At 39.0% G+C, this 15,892-nt stretch overlaps 1 protein-coding gene across 1 annotated transcript; it reads left to right on the top strand.

Moving 5' to 3' along the window:
- The first annotated feature begins 2,986 nt into the window (after nucleotides 1-2,986).
- Nucleotides 2,987-7,927, top strand: LOC148737157 (uncharacterized). Its single transcript, XM_088749272.1, has 2 exons — nucleotides 2,987-3,278; nucleotides 7,590-7,927. Exons 1-2 carry the CDS (start codon nucleotides 2,987-2,989, stop codon nucleotides 7,925-7,927), a joined length of 630 nt encoding a protein of 209 aa, XP_088605398.1.
- Nucleotides 7,928-15,892: the final 7,965 nt, after the last annotated feature.

The following is a 15,892-nucleotide window of genomic DNA, read 5'->3' as shown; positions in this document are numbered from 1 at the left end:
TTACTTAAGAAGTCAGAGCCCCATTATACTGACCTAGTGTAGATACATTGTTCATTAATCAGATCTCTTGTTGAATACGCATCACCTGGGTGGGCCGCTCTGCCTCACTATCTCTCGGATGTTATCGAAGCCGTTCAGAGGAGGGCATTTAAGATTATCTTTCCAGATAATGGTTATGAGGAATCATTTGTTTTGTCTGCCCTCCCAACCCTAAGTAAGCGCAGGGATCTTGCCTGCATCAGGTTTTTTAAGGACCTTCCTAATACTGAACCTTAAGGGTCTCTCTATATGGTGGAAGTAGTTCCTCATGGTAACAATCTTCGGTCAGGGGATTGCCTCCTTGTAGAGAGACCCAGAGTTAGGACAGATAGATTTGCAGCTTTCTGTACCATTGAAGTTTTTCCCCATAAGAGGTAACCCTTGAGGGCATATATATGATAACTTTTTTAATGTAATGAGATTTTCGTGCATGCTGTTGAAATATGATTTATTAAGGGTTATTTATTACATCGCACGCAGTGTCCGTGGGTAAGAGGAGGCAAATCCTGTGTTCTGATTGGCTACCCGAGAAGGCAAGATGGGCTATCTTGCCCACTCAAGATTGTCCGCATTGATCCCGCAAATGAAAAAATAGAACAAGAACTACATTCATAATTATTGGAAAATTTCGGCGACGGAAAGGCAAAATGCGGCAGAAGATATTCAAAACAAAGAAAATAGAAACGACTCTCGTGAGTTTGTTGTGCAACAAACACAGTTGGCTTTCTTTCCCAGCTCTCACAGGAAAAAAGTCGTTCTCAACTCTTAATATAGGGCTGTGTCTCAGGAGGACTGGGAACTACCGAACTACCGCCTCCCGGTTAGCTCAATGGATAGAGCGCTGGACTGTAGTGCGGGAGGTTGAGGGTTCGAGCCCCGGCCGGACCAACACTCAAGGTCTTAAAATAATTGAGAAGGATTTGGTACCTTTCTATAACATCAAGAAATGGTTAGATATTCTTGTCTTCTCGGATAGGGACGAATAAATGGAGGTCCCGTCACCTGCAGGGTTGGGGCAGGAGACGTTAATTTCCCACACACGAGATTACTTTGTTATGGATGTCCTCCCCTGGGGTGGGATGGGTGGGTTAGGACAGCAGGTCCACATCAGCTATTACAGCTGCCAAATTAATCAATCTGCTAAAACAAATAAATGAACATAATTCATAAATTTGATTGGCTGAAATCAATATTGAAAGCGGTCTATATTATCCCATCTAGACCGGCAACTAGACCGGTCTAGAAAATAAAAAAAGTACACAGAATATAAAAAAACTGCCATATAAGACACAGCCATATAATAAACCTCTTATTAACCGAGCTAGGTCGGTCTGCATGGGAGAATCTTGACCTCGATCGCCGGTACAGACCTCACTGCGTTCTGTCTGTACTGGCAACCTCGGTCAAGATTCTCCCATACAGACCTCCCGCTCGGTTAATAAGAGCTAATTAATTAAGCGAAATCTTTTTCAATATAGTAAATCTTTTATCAACCAAGCTTGTTCGGTCAAAATGGTTGAATATTAGTCTCGATCTCTGCCGATAAAAGAGTTGATTAAACGTATCTATCTATCTATCTATCTATCTATTTATGTGAGGAGGTAGCCGATACTGTTGAATAGTGCTCAATACACATGTGAAGAGCTCAATACAGTAGGTAGCGATTAAACAAGACGACACATGGTTTCTGTTACTCAGAGTTTCGTGCTTACGCACTCATCAGACTATCTATCTATCTATCTATCTATCTTTCATTCCACTAATTTATTCGCGTTATTCTCGTTGCCATGTTCCCATCAATAACGTAGCTCCATTTTCTGCCTTTAAAAGCACGCACAACCCACAATTCCTCTATTCGCTCCGACCAAGGGCTAGCGCTCGAAACGTCAGGTTTTGTAATCGTTACGGTGGCCAATTTACGATTTCAACTTTGTTGATATATCCAAGTTATATCTATCTATCTCTCTATCTATCTGTCTATCTGTCTATCTTTTCTTCAAACTACCTGCTAGTATGTTAATATCGTGTCAAGAAAAACCCGATCAAGCTGAAAATTTGTAAAAAGATAAGAATTCAACTGTTCTATTAAGTCTCATATAGATTGATAATTCCTTATTTCTAAATTTGATGACGTCACGTGAAAACCAAGAATTAAATCCCCTGGTTCAAAAAAGTGCCCTCCCTTGATGTGTCGAAAGTATACTAGCGCCCCGGACGCTAAATCAAAATTTTCCGGTTTGCTCAATTCTCGACTTTTGTCACGCAGAATGGCTGGACATCATCAGTTATTCGTCTATAACTCAAACTTAAGAAGGGAAAGTTCAAAGAAGTATAAAGACTTCCGTAACCTTTAAAAATGACGAAAAAAACGAACAGTTTTAGTTAACGGCCTATTTCAAAAGCGATCTGTTTTCACATCGAACTTAAGGGACCCACACAATAATTTAACCACAGTCATATGTGATGCTTGATATTCTTTCGGGAAAAAATATTTCGTGACGAGTGGGTACACGTCCATTGAGAGACAATGAATTGAATAAAAAAAATTAATATTAAATAACTTAATAATTGCATTAATGGTGAGTAATTTTAAGGATCAATCTACAAGATTTTAACTTTTCCATGTCCTTTTTGTAGATGCAAATTTACCTCCAATGAAAGGAAAAAATTATAACAATTATGGTTATAGCAATGTAGATAACTTAACTCTTCCCTTTCAGCTTTCAAAGCCGTTTTTACAAACCTGATAGGCAGTGGAAGAATTGGTCCAACAAGGCTGGGCAGTCACTACACAGGACAGGATCATGACGGACAAGTTACGCTGTCCAGCGGTGTTCAACAGTGGACTGTACCGTACACTGGTGATTACAGAATAAAAGCAATAGCAGCTGCAGGAGGGTACGACCAACGCACTAACAGTGCTCGGTACCGAGGAAGAGGAGCAAAAATGATTGGAACATTCCGCTTAAAGAAGGGTGAAGTCATTCAGATACTCGTTGGTCAAGAAGGAGGAATAAAGACGAAACAATATTCTTCTGGAGGTGGTGGAGGAACCTTTGTGGTAAGAGGAGCCAACACACCTTTGATAATAGCTGGGGGCGGAGGAGGGGTTGATAGAGCTTGGTCAAGACATAAAGGATGCGACGCCAGAAAAAATAGAGCAGGGAATCCTGGATACAAATCATGGTCAGGGGGTAGCAATGGACATGGTGCACACACTGCTGATGATGGATTGTCAGGTAAGGGTATATCGTGATGATTCCTTACATCTCAGCTGTTCCTTTAATGTTATATCATAATCAAATGATAACGTGCGCTCTAATTGGCTTATAATTTAATGGATGGCTGATAGAGATGGCTCAGACTGACCTCATTGTTGGCGAAAATTTCCCATCGAGTTTACCCGCGAAGTTTCAAAACTTTCAAGATTGTTTTCCCTTTAACCTTTTGGAGCTCTATTTGAAAAGGAGATATGCTAAAATGATAATCGTTTCTAAGAACATTTAGCATCATGTAACTCTTCAAAGCGACGGAATTAGTTTTGGAGTCGACGATACCTTATATGCCAAACGCGATGCGTGAATGTGGCTGAAAACAAAACTGAGCTTTTTTACTTCGACTGAGGCTTCGCGACGCTGGGGTGAATGTTATTCCGAAGAGCTGCTGCATGTATGTCCCAAAAGTGTTGTTTATTAAATGATTTTCCTTTGAAATCGTACATTTTTTTAAATTTTCAACACAATGCGACGTCATTTCTGATCGTCAATTCTAGTAACCAACAATTCAAGGAGGTAAATCTATCCCACGGGACTCGTAAATTTAGGAAATTTCCTCTTAGTTTTCTGAACAGTCGGTATTATATTTAGTGTTGTATTGATAACTCCGAACGCTCCCGGCTGCACTTCGAGCAACTCCTCTCTTGTGCTCTCCAAACTTTTCGCGTGCACCATAGCTCGAAATATGCATCGGCGTCACATAAATCTTTAATAAATCTCGGATAAAATATGAATATCCAGAGATAAATAAAAACATGTGCGGTTTGCTGAAATATACATAGGTGAAAGTAGAACTTGCTGCGTATTTATAAAAGATCATGTCTAAAAATTAAACTATGTAGTTTTAATCTATAAACAATCAACAACATCTAGGTTACTTCTCACATAAACAGCAATTCCGCCTTTTTCCCTCAAAACCACTCTTGACCAGCTCCTGTCCTGTCTGAATATGTTTTAGATCTGTATGCTGACAATAGATTCAGGTGTATCTGGCTCAAGGTGTATTTCGGAGACGACGCAAACATCAATATCGTTCTTCTTTAAATGATCTTGAGTGTACAGCCGCTCTAAACCGGTTCTTTGTTTTAGTTGGGCTACAAATGTTCGTAAATAAAAGTTTTGAAATAGCAAACTTGCATTTCGGGCTTTGCTGACTTGTCGATGAGGTCGATTATCTGGTGTTTAAAATAAGGCAGCGGTCTCGCTGTAAATGCTTAGCCGGGGTGTTTGGATGTCTCTGAGTGATGACAACTGGTATCCGACAAGCTTTTGTGCTTTAAGAAATTAATGTGTCGTTATCCTCCTCAGTTTCTCGAGATCTTAAGAATGCCGTGTAGTTTCAGAAAATATAACGTGTCGTAATTTGGTCGGCAAGCTCGAGCTCGTGATCGAGAGTCGTCTGGGAGAGTCTTAATAGGGGGGGGGGGGGGAGAGGGTGATGTTGACGGTTGACGGTTAAATTTTAAGTCATTTGACGGTTGATGATTAATTTTTTGGAATGTTGTTTATCAAACGAACTAAACAAACGAATTTGGCTGTAAATTTTCATAATGACCCGTTTGTAAAGAACTGTTAATTCATGGCACCTTTTATTGATAAATGACTAACATTTTACGACACCGGAAGTGTTTCCAAACCGGGCGGAGTATAAAGCGTGAGCTTTTCTGTATAAAACCGCTTCACTAAGGCTTTAAAGTTATGTAAAGAGCTCGCTTGCTTAATGTTGCTCGGTAAATCGTTCCATAGTTTAATTGTGCGAGGAAAGAAAGAGTTTGTAAAATACCGCTGAGTATGAGTAAATAAAGGGCGGATGTTTGCAGGATGATAACGTCGGGTTGCGTATATATGGTTGGCAGGAAGCAGAAGATTGTCAAAACTAGCGTTCATAAGAGCTGACCTAATTTTGCATAAAATGCTAAGATCATGGACTTCTCTTCTGAATTCGAGCGGCAGTAGGCTAAGAGTTCTCAGTCTCGCAGTGTAGCTGGTTTTCCTATCTGGGTGGTTAAGTATGAATTTAGTAGCCCGTCGTTGTATATTTTCGATTAGCCTAGATGCTTTGCTGTGTAAGGAGACCATACAGAGGATACGTACTCGACGATTGGGCGAACTAACGCAGTGTACATCATTTTCATAGTTGATACGTTAACACTGTCTCTACCGCAGACACGCTATACAAGACCAAGAACTTTGTTACACTTGACTCATATCTCTTCGATGTGCGTCGTCCATGATAGTAGAGTAGTGACAATCACGCCTAACTCCTTGGTGTCAGGAGGCGAGTCCAAGGTCTGGCCGTCTAAATGGTATATATGCTTCTCTCTTTGGCGCGAGGAACTCATTGACATGTGTAGAACTTTAAATTTTTTGTGCTGAAAGACATGCCGTTGTCGTCACACCAAGTTTTGGAGTTATCCAAGTTAGCTTGCAGCAGGGACACACATCCATTGGAAACAATAGGGTGATAGAGCTTGCTATCGTCCGCAAAGAGGCCAAGTTTACTTCCGTAAGTAATGGGGCACGACGTGTCATTAATGAAGACCAGAAATAAAAGCGGACCCAGGATGGAGCCCTGGGGTACTCCTGATGTGACTGGGAGCCAGTCTGAGGATATGCCGTCAACAGCAACTCGTTGGTATCTGTCAGAAAGATAACTTGAGAACCACAACAAAACTGGACCGGATATACCACAGAGCTGAGGCTTCGAGAGGTGTAGCCTGTGTGGAACCTTATCAAATGCCTTTCACAGGTCAAAATGGATTACATCCACTTCATGGCCATTGGCTAGTTTGTCTAAAATATCGTGATACACCTCAAGTAGTTGCATTTCTGTGGATTTTCGTGGCTGGAAGCCATGCTGGAGTTGGTGAAGAAAAGACGATAAATGAGTGTAGCAGTGATTAAACACGCATCGTTCCATAACTTTGGAGACAATGCATAAAAGAAAAATTGGCATGTAATTCTCCGTTAGGGTAGGATCGCCCTTTTTAAAGACGGGTGCAATGTTCGCGCGCTTCCAATTTGCTGGAAAAGAGCCCGTAGACAGCGACATATTAAAGAGCCTGTATCATGAAGGAGCAATTTCAGCAGCAGTATGTTTTAGGAGTGAACCGGGCATGTCATCTGGTCCACCGGCCTTACTTGGATCAATATTCGACAAAGCCTCTATCACTTCAGCAACTGTAAGCACAGCATTTTTTGGAATGTCGTTTAGAAAAAAGAACTAAACGCGAATTTGGCTGTAGATTTTCATGATGACGCGTTTGTAAAGAACTGTTTATTTATGACACCTTTTATTGATAACTTATCAACGTTTTACGACACCGGAAGTGTTTCCAAACTGGAAGTCAGCTCTGTCGCTAGCCAGTTTTACTTGCGAATAGAAGTTAAAGGACTTATATGAATGTATTTTTAGGATTATCAAAAATTTTATTCATAAAAAATGGAACTTGATCCTAATTAAGGCAATCGTGATAATGATTCTTATTTAAGGATATCTGAGACATTTTACGGCTAATATTGGCTTGCTTATTTGACGCTTGACGGGAAAATATTGCAATTTTGACAGTTGACGGTTAATATTTTTGCCATTTGACGGTTGACGGTTAACCCAACTGAGATCCTCGTATAGGTATTATCTACTGTAAAGACGAGTCAAGGTAGCGATACCGATGTTGGCGGGAGAACAGAAATTATTTGGCTCGAGGTCGTGACGTACGACCTAAACGACCTAATGTAGCACGTTCCATGCCTCGTGACCGAGAGCCAAATATTTTCCCGTCCAGCCCGATCAAACTTGATTAACAAGCATCTTATCATATAACCACTTCGAAAATTTGGTTTCAACGCCAAATAGGATTTGGTTTCAAATACGACGTAGTGCAAGAGCGCACGCTCAACAATCACAATAAAGATCCTATAGGAATTAATTTCCTTTGTTTTTTCGTGTCAGAACAAGAAACTCGCCGTTCATTAACTCTGCAATTTAGCAGTTTGGTAACGCGGTAAATCAACTCATAGTATCTTGGACAGGGGAAGTAAGACAAAACAGTTTATACATCTAATTATTACAGGTGCTATATACAAATATTAAACCTCATGGATAGCGGCTCAATTAAAATGCATTATGTAAGGTTTGGCCGAACTGATATGGGTTTACTGAAGCGTTTTACAATACTAGTAAAAAATTCCAAAATTCGAATGGGTTAGCATCCCATTTAAATTTAGTTTCGCTTCTGTTTACGAAAATCGTAAAATGTATTCATTGTATTTCAGGTGGTGGTGGTGGCGGGTTTTACTCCAATGGAAGAAGTGGAAAGAATTTTAATGGAACCAAAGGACGGGGTGGAGAAGGTGGTAAGGGATTTATTCAGGGAGGGGTGGGTGGAAGAGCCAGGTATAACGATGTCGATGGTGGGTTTGGTGGAGGTGGTGGAGCTTATGGATGGGGAAAAGGAGGAGGAGGAGGATACTCTGGGGGAAGCAGTGGAAATAATGGTGGTAACACCTGTGGTGGTGGGGGAGGCTCTTACAACAATGGAAACAACCAGAACAATGAATGTTGTTACAACAACGCTGGTCATGGTCAAGTAACTATTACGTTCCTGGAGTAAAAAAAACCTTTATCTAATATGATAATGGCACTTAGAATTGAGCTTTCAGTGTTTGGCATTCTAATGGACTGATAGCACTCAGTTAAAGTGCCAAATAAAGTGTAACTGTTAAATTTTTTAACCTTCTGTGAAACCCAAAAGTCACGCATCTTATTTTTCGTTTAGTTTACTTTTAGCCATCATTTCTTTCGGTCATCTGTTACATTAACTGAGCTCGGTGCTTTTTTATGATTGAAAAGTACAAATAGGGTTTTAAAACTTGAGATAATGAAGAAATATTTTTTTCAGAAGTCGAATCTCATTCGTTATACTTTTTCACCAGGGTCTTAAGGAAAGGTCACAACATCGCACAAACCAATTATCACACTGTACAACCAAAAACGATGAGAAATAATTCCAGATGATTATATCTCCTGGAAGTCAAGGATTAAGTTTTTCCTGTACTTTCAAATCAATCCTTTGATACGAATTTTCACTGACCTTCTTTTACCGATGTTCAGTGAGATCAGTGAAGATTTTAAGATCAACCAGTAAAGACGCGTATTACAATGTAACAGTCTGGAATCAGTATGGCTTTTCAAACGTAGCACTAATCTTAACATTGAAAACGTGTTGTCAAATGATGAAGACTAGCATGAAGGGATAATGACACGCACGATTTTGTCAAAGTTCAGATCTCTCCCGGGCCCTTTGAGGAATGAAATTATTTGCAAATTGGTATAACAACCGGAAAACCCAATGAGTTGCTACGGCAACTTTGTAAATTTGCGTGTAAAATTGTAAATTATGGACCAGAATTAAGTAGGAAGTATTCACAAGTACTTCATTTAACGACAGTTGTTTAAAAGTATTGCTAGTTTCGTAAAAAAAAGTTCTTTTAATGTGTGAGGTATACATAATTTTTTCAACAACGGAATAATATTCCCTATCTCTCTGCAATAATAATTTATATCATACGCTTTGACACTCTGTTCTGAATTTAAGAAAAACATACAATGTCTTTCGTAGAAGTACTTGTTACAAACAGAAATATGTCGTTGTCATCGGCGAAAAAGGTATCTGTTTGACCTATAACTTTTCCGTTGAATACTGAACTGTTTTAGCCAACTATCAAGCAATTGCAAAAAAGGCCATGAGCTCTTACAGGGAGCTAGCAACATTTGGAAAAGAAACATTTTCTTATAAAAATGTTGAAATAGAAGATAAGTGTCAAAAGGGTTTTATGAAATGGCAGCAGTGTCTGTGGTGGCCGGGGACATTACCTGCATTTACTATTAAGAAATATGTTGTTAAATAAACAAACGCGAGGTTAAAACTTTCATTCAAAGCTGTTGCTAATAGTTAATACTGGAAACTTAGTGCAAAGCTATTAATAAAAAAAAAGTTCTCTAGTATATCGTTTGTGAACTTTATGATCTTGTAATGGAAATATTTCAAATTTCCTTACAACTGCGGGCAATTAACGTGACATTTTAGATTTAAAAACACGAATAAAGAAGAATAATAGCAAAGGGACAAACGAAGAGTCAAGGGTAAAGATGACATCCTCACAGGTTGTCGAAAAGTAAATCACCACCACCGACAACAGTCCTTCTCAGGACTACACTCACCCGGACGATCACATGATACTTTCACTTGTTACCCCCGAGCTCAAGCCATTTACTGAAGAAACAAACCTTGACAAAATGACAGACTTAAGGGGATGGGGGGAGGGGTGGGAGAAGGGAGGTACCCTATATTTCGAGACACTTCGCTAAGTTACAACTCATCCCTTCCTTCCTACCACCAAACCTTGTCTGTGAGAAAAAAGGATGGGGGAGGAGGGAGGGCGTCTAGAACAAAAACATACAATTGTGATGACAATGTCGAAAAGGAATATGACTTGTACGTGTGCGAGACAGACACTTTACCCTGTGGGAATCTAAGCCAATGACAATATAACTAATATTTGTAACTAATATTTGTAATGTAATATTTGTAATGTAATATTTGTAATGTAATATTTGTAATGTAATATTTGTAATGTAATATTTGTAATGTAATATTTGTAATGTAATATTTGTAATGCAATATTTGTAATGTAATATTTGTAATGTTGATGTTATATCAAGGAAAAAAAAAATTATGCAAGTCTGATTATGGAGTTCCAGATCATGAAAGTGAGTTACCATGAAAGTAAGCTTTCATAGTTTAGGGCTGACTCATTTATCGGAAGCGTTAAATCAAAGTTCGGCATACCATCAATTCCCGAGGATAGCCGGCTGCTATGAAGATATAAGAAAAGGAGGGGAATTGGAATGTAAAAATACGACCCCTTATGATCTTCTGAAAAATATGCTGAAAAATTTGGGTAATATTTCTAATTGTAATACAGGTTGGATACATCGAGCGCTATCATTGGTCAAAAGAGCGTGCTTTATCAGAGTTTATAGTTCAGCACTAAATTTTCTCCGATTCTTATTGGTTTAAATTGATCACGTGACGCGATACTATCCATCCGTGGAGAGACACTATAAGCCCTTATAGTTCACCACTAAATTTTCTCCGGTTCTTACTGGTTTAAATCGATCACGTGACGCGATAGTGTTCATCCATGGTGAGACCCTATCAGCTCATAGTGCCCGCCCGCGGAAAATACCCGGATGGATAGTGCTCGTCCGCGGAAAATACCTGGATTGGTAGTACTCATCCGTGGAAAGTTTTGAATAGTTTGACGGCCGCGAAGTTTGGCAGATCGGAAAAACAGTAGCTTTTCAATTCTGACAAGTATAACGTATTACTTAGCCAATGTGCGGTTGCGAGTTATTGAAATTTTTGACAGGCTGTAAACATGAGAAAATGTTTGATTGACCTGCATTTAGTGGGTTTTGACTGTTTTTCAACTGGTGCGCGGAAACATATAGAAAATAGAGTGTTTATGTCCCGAAAGTATCGGACTGATAGTTGCCCCATGGAAATTTGATGTCCTTAAAACTAGCATATTTGCCCTCGAAGTTTGGCATCTCTGGCAATCATTTGTTTTAAGAACATCACATTTTCGCGAGGCAACTACCACCCAATAGTTTCTCGACAGAAATACTCTATTGTGCCTCGCGTTTGTTCGTTAATTAATTAAGAGTGAAATTTTGGAATAAGTGAGCGGGCAGAAGAACCAATCAAAGGTTTGTAGGCACGCCAAGTGCCGGGATTTGCAATATTAGTAGTATTGGGGGCCTGTATGGCACATCCCGCGCGGCTTGGGTCCGACTGCCTCGGTCGAGGTTATTATATTCATGTGGCGTAGGTGTACGAGGGGTTTAAATAGGGTTAAATATTCCGTAGGCGTATAAATGGGGTTAGGGTCAGGGTTTGGTGTAGGTGTACGAGGAGTTATTAGGGTTAGGGTTAATTTTCGTATAGGTTCATGAGTAGGGTTTTTAAAAAGTAACGGTACAAAAAAGTACAAAGATAACAAAAGAATCCAAGATGGCGGTGTGATGAACTATGTTTATTTGTTCACTCTGCACGATATTTGAGATGTAAATAGGTAACATAAGCAAGAAAAGCTGTCATCATGTCTTTGTATAATTGATGAAATGTAGAATGTTCTCCCACTTGTGCATCATAGGTTTCAATCTCGTCAATGTATTTAGTCACTTGTCTGCGTATTTCACAAAGATCTTGCGTGGTAGCTTTTTCTTTTACAATGGCAAATAATTCGTCTAGCATGCTTCGGGCCCATTGAGGGTTCTGTTCAATCTCTTCGTCCAAACAGTTGTTTTTCAGATGACATGGTGTATGAAATGAATGTTGAAATGTAGGAAGAGGTTACACATTAACGTAAAAAAATGTCACTCTGTTTGACAAGCTGTCATCATGTCTCTGTACAATTGATGGAAAGTAGATTGTTCTCCCACGTTGGAATCATAGGTTTATGGCAACTTCCGCGCGGTCTGGATCCGAGTGATTCGGCCGAGTGGGTTCTAATTAAATATTCATACGGCGTAGGTGCCGAAGAGGGGGTTTTAGGGTTTATTCATGTGTCTAGCATTTGTTCGTTAATGAATTAAAGTGAAATTTCGGAATAAGCGAGCAGGCAGGTAGTAAAAGAAGAACCAACCAAAGGTTTGCAGGCATGCTAAGCGCCGTAATTTGCAATATCATAACACGTGCAAGGACGAAAATCTTAAAAGAGAAAAGGAATGGACCATTTGAGTTCCGAAGGCTGTTCTTGGTGAATTAACCACATGTGGCGAAGCCCCGCCGGCTGTTGAGCGCAAGCGGGTGAAGCCAGAACCGAAGGAAAATTTCCAAAACTAGCGAACCAAATACGTGTGCTAATCAGTGATGTTATCATGTACAACTCAGCGCTAGCCTGTTTATTCATAGAGCCTGTTTTCATTGTGTCGTCGTTATGCCCACGGATTTACACCACACATTTTAACAACAAAATAACCCTCTTATGTCGTTAACGTTTATTCTACAAGTTCTTATCATTAGCGTGAATCAGAATTGGGATATTGCGTCGCAAAAAAGGGCTAAATCTTAGTTTTTTATTGTTTGCATTAATAACATCTGATGTTGGATTAAATGTTATTACTTTTGTTTTTGCCATGCGTTGAAAAATGAAAATTGTCTCGAGATTACATTGATTATTTACAAGAAGTGCCTCAAACTGTCTGACAAAATAATATAGCCGGAATGGGATCGTATTTTATAACACTAGTGGCATTACGGGATTTTACAGCTGTCAAACTCTTCTCTTCTAAAATTTTTTTTTCCGTCGTTTTCCATCCCCAGAAACGGATAGTGATCCATCCCCTGATTCGAGATGAAGTAATTTAGAAAAGAAACGTTTGTGAACTTAAGTTGATGGCCTTCTGGCATGTAAGGTTGTTCTTTCTTCGCTTAGCCAATGGTTTATTCGTCCACAAAACTTGCAAACTTGCGTAAGAACTTAATAGAAAACTATGAATTAAAAGGCAACAGCATATGGCAAGTGGAAACTTCGTGCGAAAGAGTCGTTTCAAGCAGCAAAAAAAAACACGCTTTTTTGATGAGTTTGTGTACACTTCATTATGATAATAATCGTGACGAATATTCTAAAAGCTTGGCTGACATGACAGTAATTTGTTTTTTAACTGTTACGCACCCCTATCGTTTAAACAGACTTATTTTCGCCTGTTAAAATCAATATAACTTTTTTTTCTTTATTGGCGATAAAAAAAAGCTTGGAAAAAGATCCAAAAAGAACGCTTTTGGGACCTAATTTACATTGCGTGACGTGCAGAACTTTTTCTTTATTGAATGTTTAAATAATCATTCTACCCCCAAACGCCAAGTCATTGAATGGAAAAACACCAAATCCGGTAGTCGCTTATGTGTTTTTATTTAAGGAGTTTTTTTAATTGTGGAATTGTTTTGACATAGAATACAAAAGACTTACATTAGTCAAAATGGCTCCAATGGCTAAGAATATACGTACCCCATGTAAAGTTAATGAATAACATTAGAAATGATCATCCTCAGTTAGTATCTGGATTTTTCTCTTCTTTTTGTTTACTTTTTCCGTCATTCTTTCATTTCGTTTTGATCAATGTTTCAGAGAAATTACTCTTTTAAAATTCCACAAAACAAGAGGCTTGTAATGGGCACATTTCATGCACAAATGATGTTTGAAGAAGATAGTAAACATGAAACGGTTATGAATCTTATTATCCCGCCTAATTTTGATTAATAATAAATGACGGTAAGAATAAAACTTCGCTGTTCAAGAACCTAGCAGTGCCAGAGATGGGCAACTGATGGTTGCTACATTTTACTCACTTTATTAAAAATATTTTTAAAAAGCAAACTACCGTGATAGTGGGTTAAGAAGGTTTTTTTTTTCTTTTTTTTTTTTTTTAACAATACTCTGAAGATGGTCCGCCGTCGCTGCCCGATGCTCGCTTTCATATTTCTTCTTTTTTTTTGTTTGGAGGTTGGTTCTACACCTTAAGAGTTGCAAACCATGGTGAGTTAAGTTTGACATTCTTTTGTGTGGGTTGGATAAAAATGTATACTTTGGCTACTCCGAAGCCTGCAAATCTGGAGTTGCAGGAAAGCAAGGGCCCGAAGCTTAAGTGAAAAAAAATTTGCTATTGTCAATAAGAGTAACTAATTAGAAATGATGAAGAGGGAAACCACGGTTTTACGAGGCGTTGAAAAATTTAGAAACTTTCAAAACGAGTCGGAACAAACTCGATCGTGTGCGGGAACTTCATTTGGGGTATTTTGGTTGAAACTTTTCCGCGACGTTTCCTAAGTTTTGAATTGTTACAATATTTATTCAGATCAATTTCATCATTAAACAATCAGAAATACGCGAATTTCCTTCATTTACGTTAGAGTCTTCAACTTTCAAGAGAACTAAGCCATACATACATACATACATACATATATTTTATTTAATCTTGAATTTGGAGTAGCTAAAGGATAAGCTAGTATCTTCGAGTTACAAGTATAAGTCTAAATACTACTAAAATGTAAAATGTAAAATTGTAACAGTCTAAAATTTAACAATGAGAAAGAGTCATACTGTAGAATCTTGCGCTTGAAATCAGAAAAGTCAGACGTTCGAAAAGAGTCCGGAAGAGAGTTGCATAGTTTTGAAGCCATATATGAAAAGGAGTGAAGACCATAAGTAGTAGTTTTTGTAGACGGTAGAGACAAAATATAATTTCCACGTGGATTAAAGGATACAGACCGGAAACTAAACATATTCTTTAGATAGCCTGGATAGCAGTTAAAAAACAAGCTCTTGTACAATATAATTAGGAAAGTCTGAAGACGTCTTTTAGACAGAGATTTGGAGTTAACTTTGCTAAGTAGAGAGTCATAGGGAGAATTATAATCCTGCAAGATAACTCTAAGAATTCGCTTGTTTAAAGTATCTATCTTCTCAGTACTACGCGCACCACAAAAGTGCCATACAGACGAACATCATCAAGCTAGTATGAGAATTATTTATTTCCGTTATCGTTTCCTTCATTTGAGAAATACCCTATACCTAAGCAATAACTTTGCTTTTCGAAACTCCAGGAAGCTGTTTCAAACAGATTACTTTGAAAATTTTGAAAATGGGTTTTAGTCTACGGCGAATAACTATTTAGCAAACAAAAACTTCATCAGTTATATTGTAGAGACGTTTGTCTCAGTATCATGCCCCCTGGGCAGTATTACGAAAACTTAGACGCAATTTATTGATATGCCATTATATACTCAGCCTGTGTAAGGAAATAAAAGAACTCCTGAAGGGTAAGGTAGGTCCGTGAGAGCACCTTTAGAAGCAAAAAATTGCCTGAACTAACTCACACAGGACGAAATCCCACGTTTCCGCATCGCCATTTTTACGATGAGAGATGTGTGGCCTACCATCTTACGGAAGGTATTTGCGCTAGCTGGGTGCGTTGCGAGCTGTGTTGCAAAGAATACACGCCTTCTGACGACCCGCATGAATGTTATACCGGGCGATGTCGCGCATGCAGAGAAGATGTAGGTTTGACATCGCATCAGTGTTACATCCAACGCGTGGAAGCAGAGGAAGACGAGCCCGTGAAAAAAACCCAAAGACCTGTACAAAAAACAGAAGCGACAAAATCCCGATGTCAGCCCTTACATAGACCCACCCACTTTTGTCTACGCCGATTTTGAAGCGATGATCGAGTCTGACGGTACCCATGTCTCCATCTTGGTGCGCGCCGAAACGGGGGACTCGGACGAGTGCCACACCTTTTACGGTCCAGAATGCACTGGGGAATTTTTGGAATTTTTAGATACCCTGATCTACAGCACGGACACCCACCCGATTCCTAAAGAAGATAGCCGTGACGTCATATGCATATTTCACAACCTCAAAGGATACGATAGTGTTTTTTTTTTACAAGTACAACTCTTAAAAGAACACCGGAGATTTGAATTCATGATCCCTAACGGAACGACACAGTT

This window comes from Stylophora pistillata, chromosome 2 (assembly GCF_964205215.1).
Source record: "Stylophora pistillata chromosome 2, jaStyPist1.2, whole genome shotgun sequence".
NCBI classification, from domain to species: domain Eukaryota; kingdom Metazoa; phylum Cnidaria; class Anthozoa; order Scleractinia; family Pocilloporidae; genus Stylophora; species Stylophora pistillata.
Note: the sequence above shows the minus strand (reverse complement) of the source record. Positions and strands in the feature narration are given on the sequence as shown.

Excerpts from the sequence above, each read along its gene's own strand:
- LOC148737157 (XM_088749272.1), top strand. The coding sequence starts at position 2,987 with ATGATTGGAACATTCCGCTTAAAGAAGGGTGAAGTCATTCAGATACTC. Across the intron at positions 3,279-7,589 it reads TGCTGATGATGGATTGTCAG|GTGGTGGTGGTGGCGGGTTT; the intron begins GTAAGGGTATAT and ends ATTGTATTTCAG.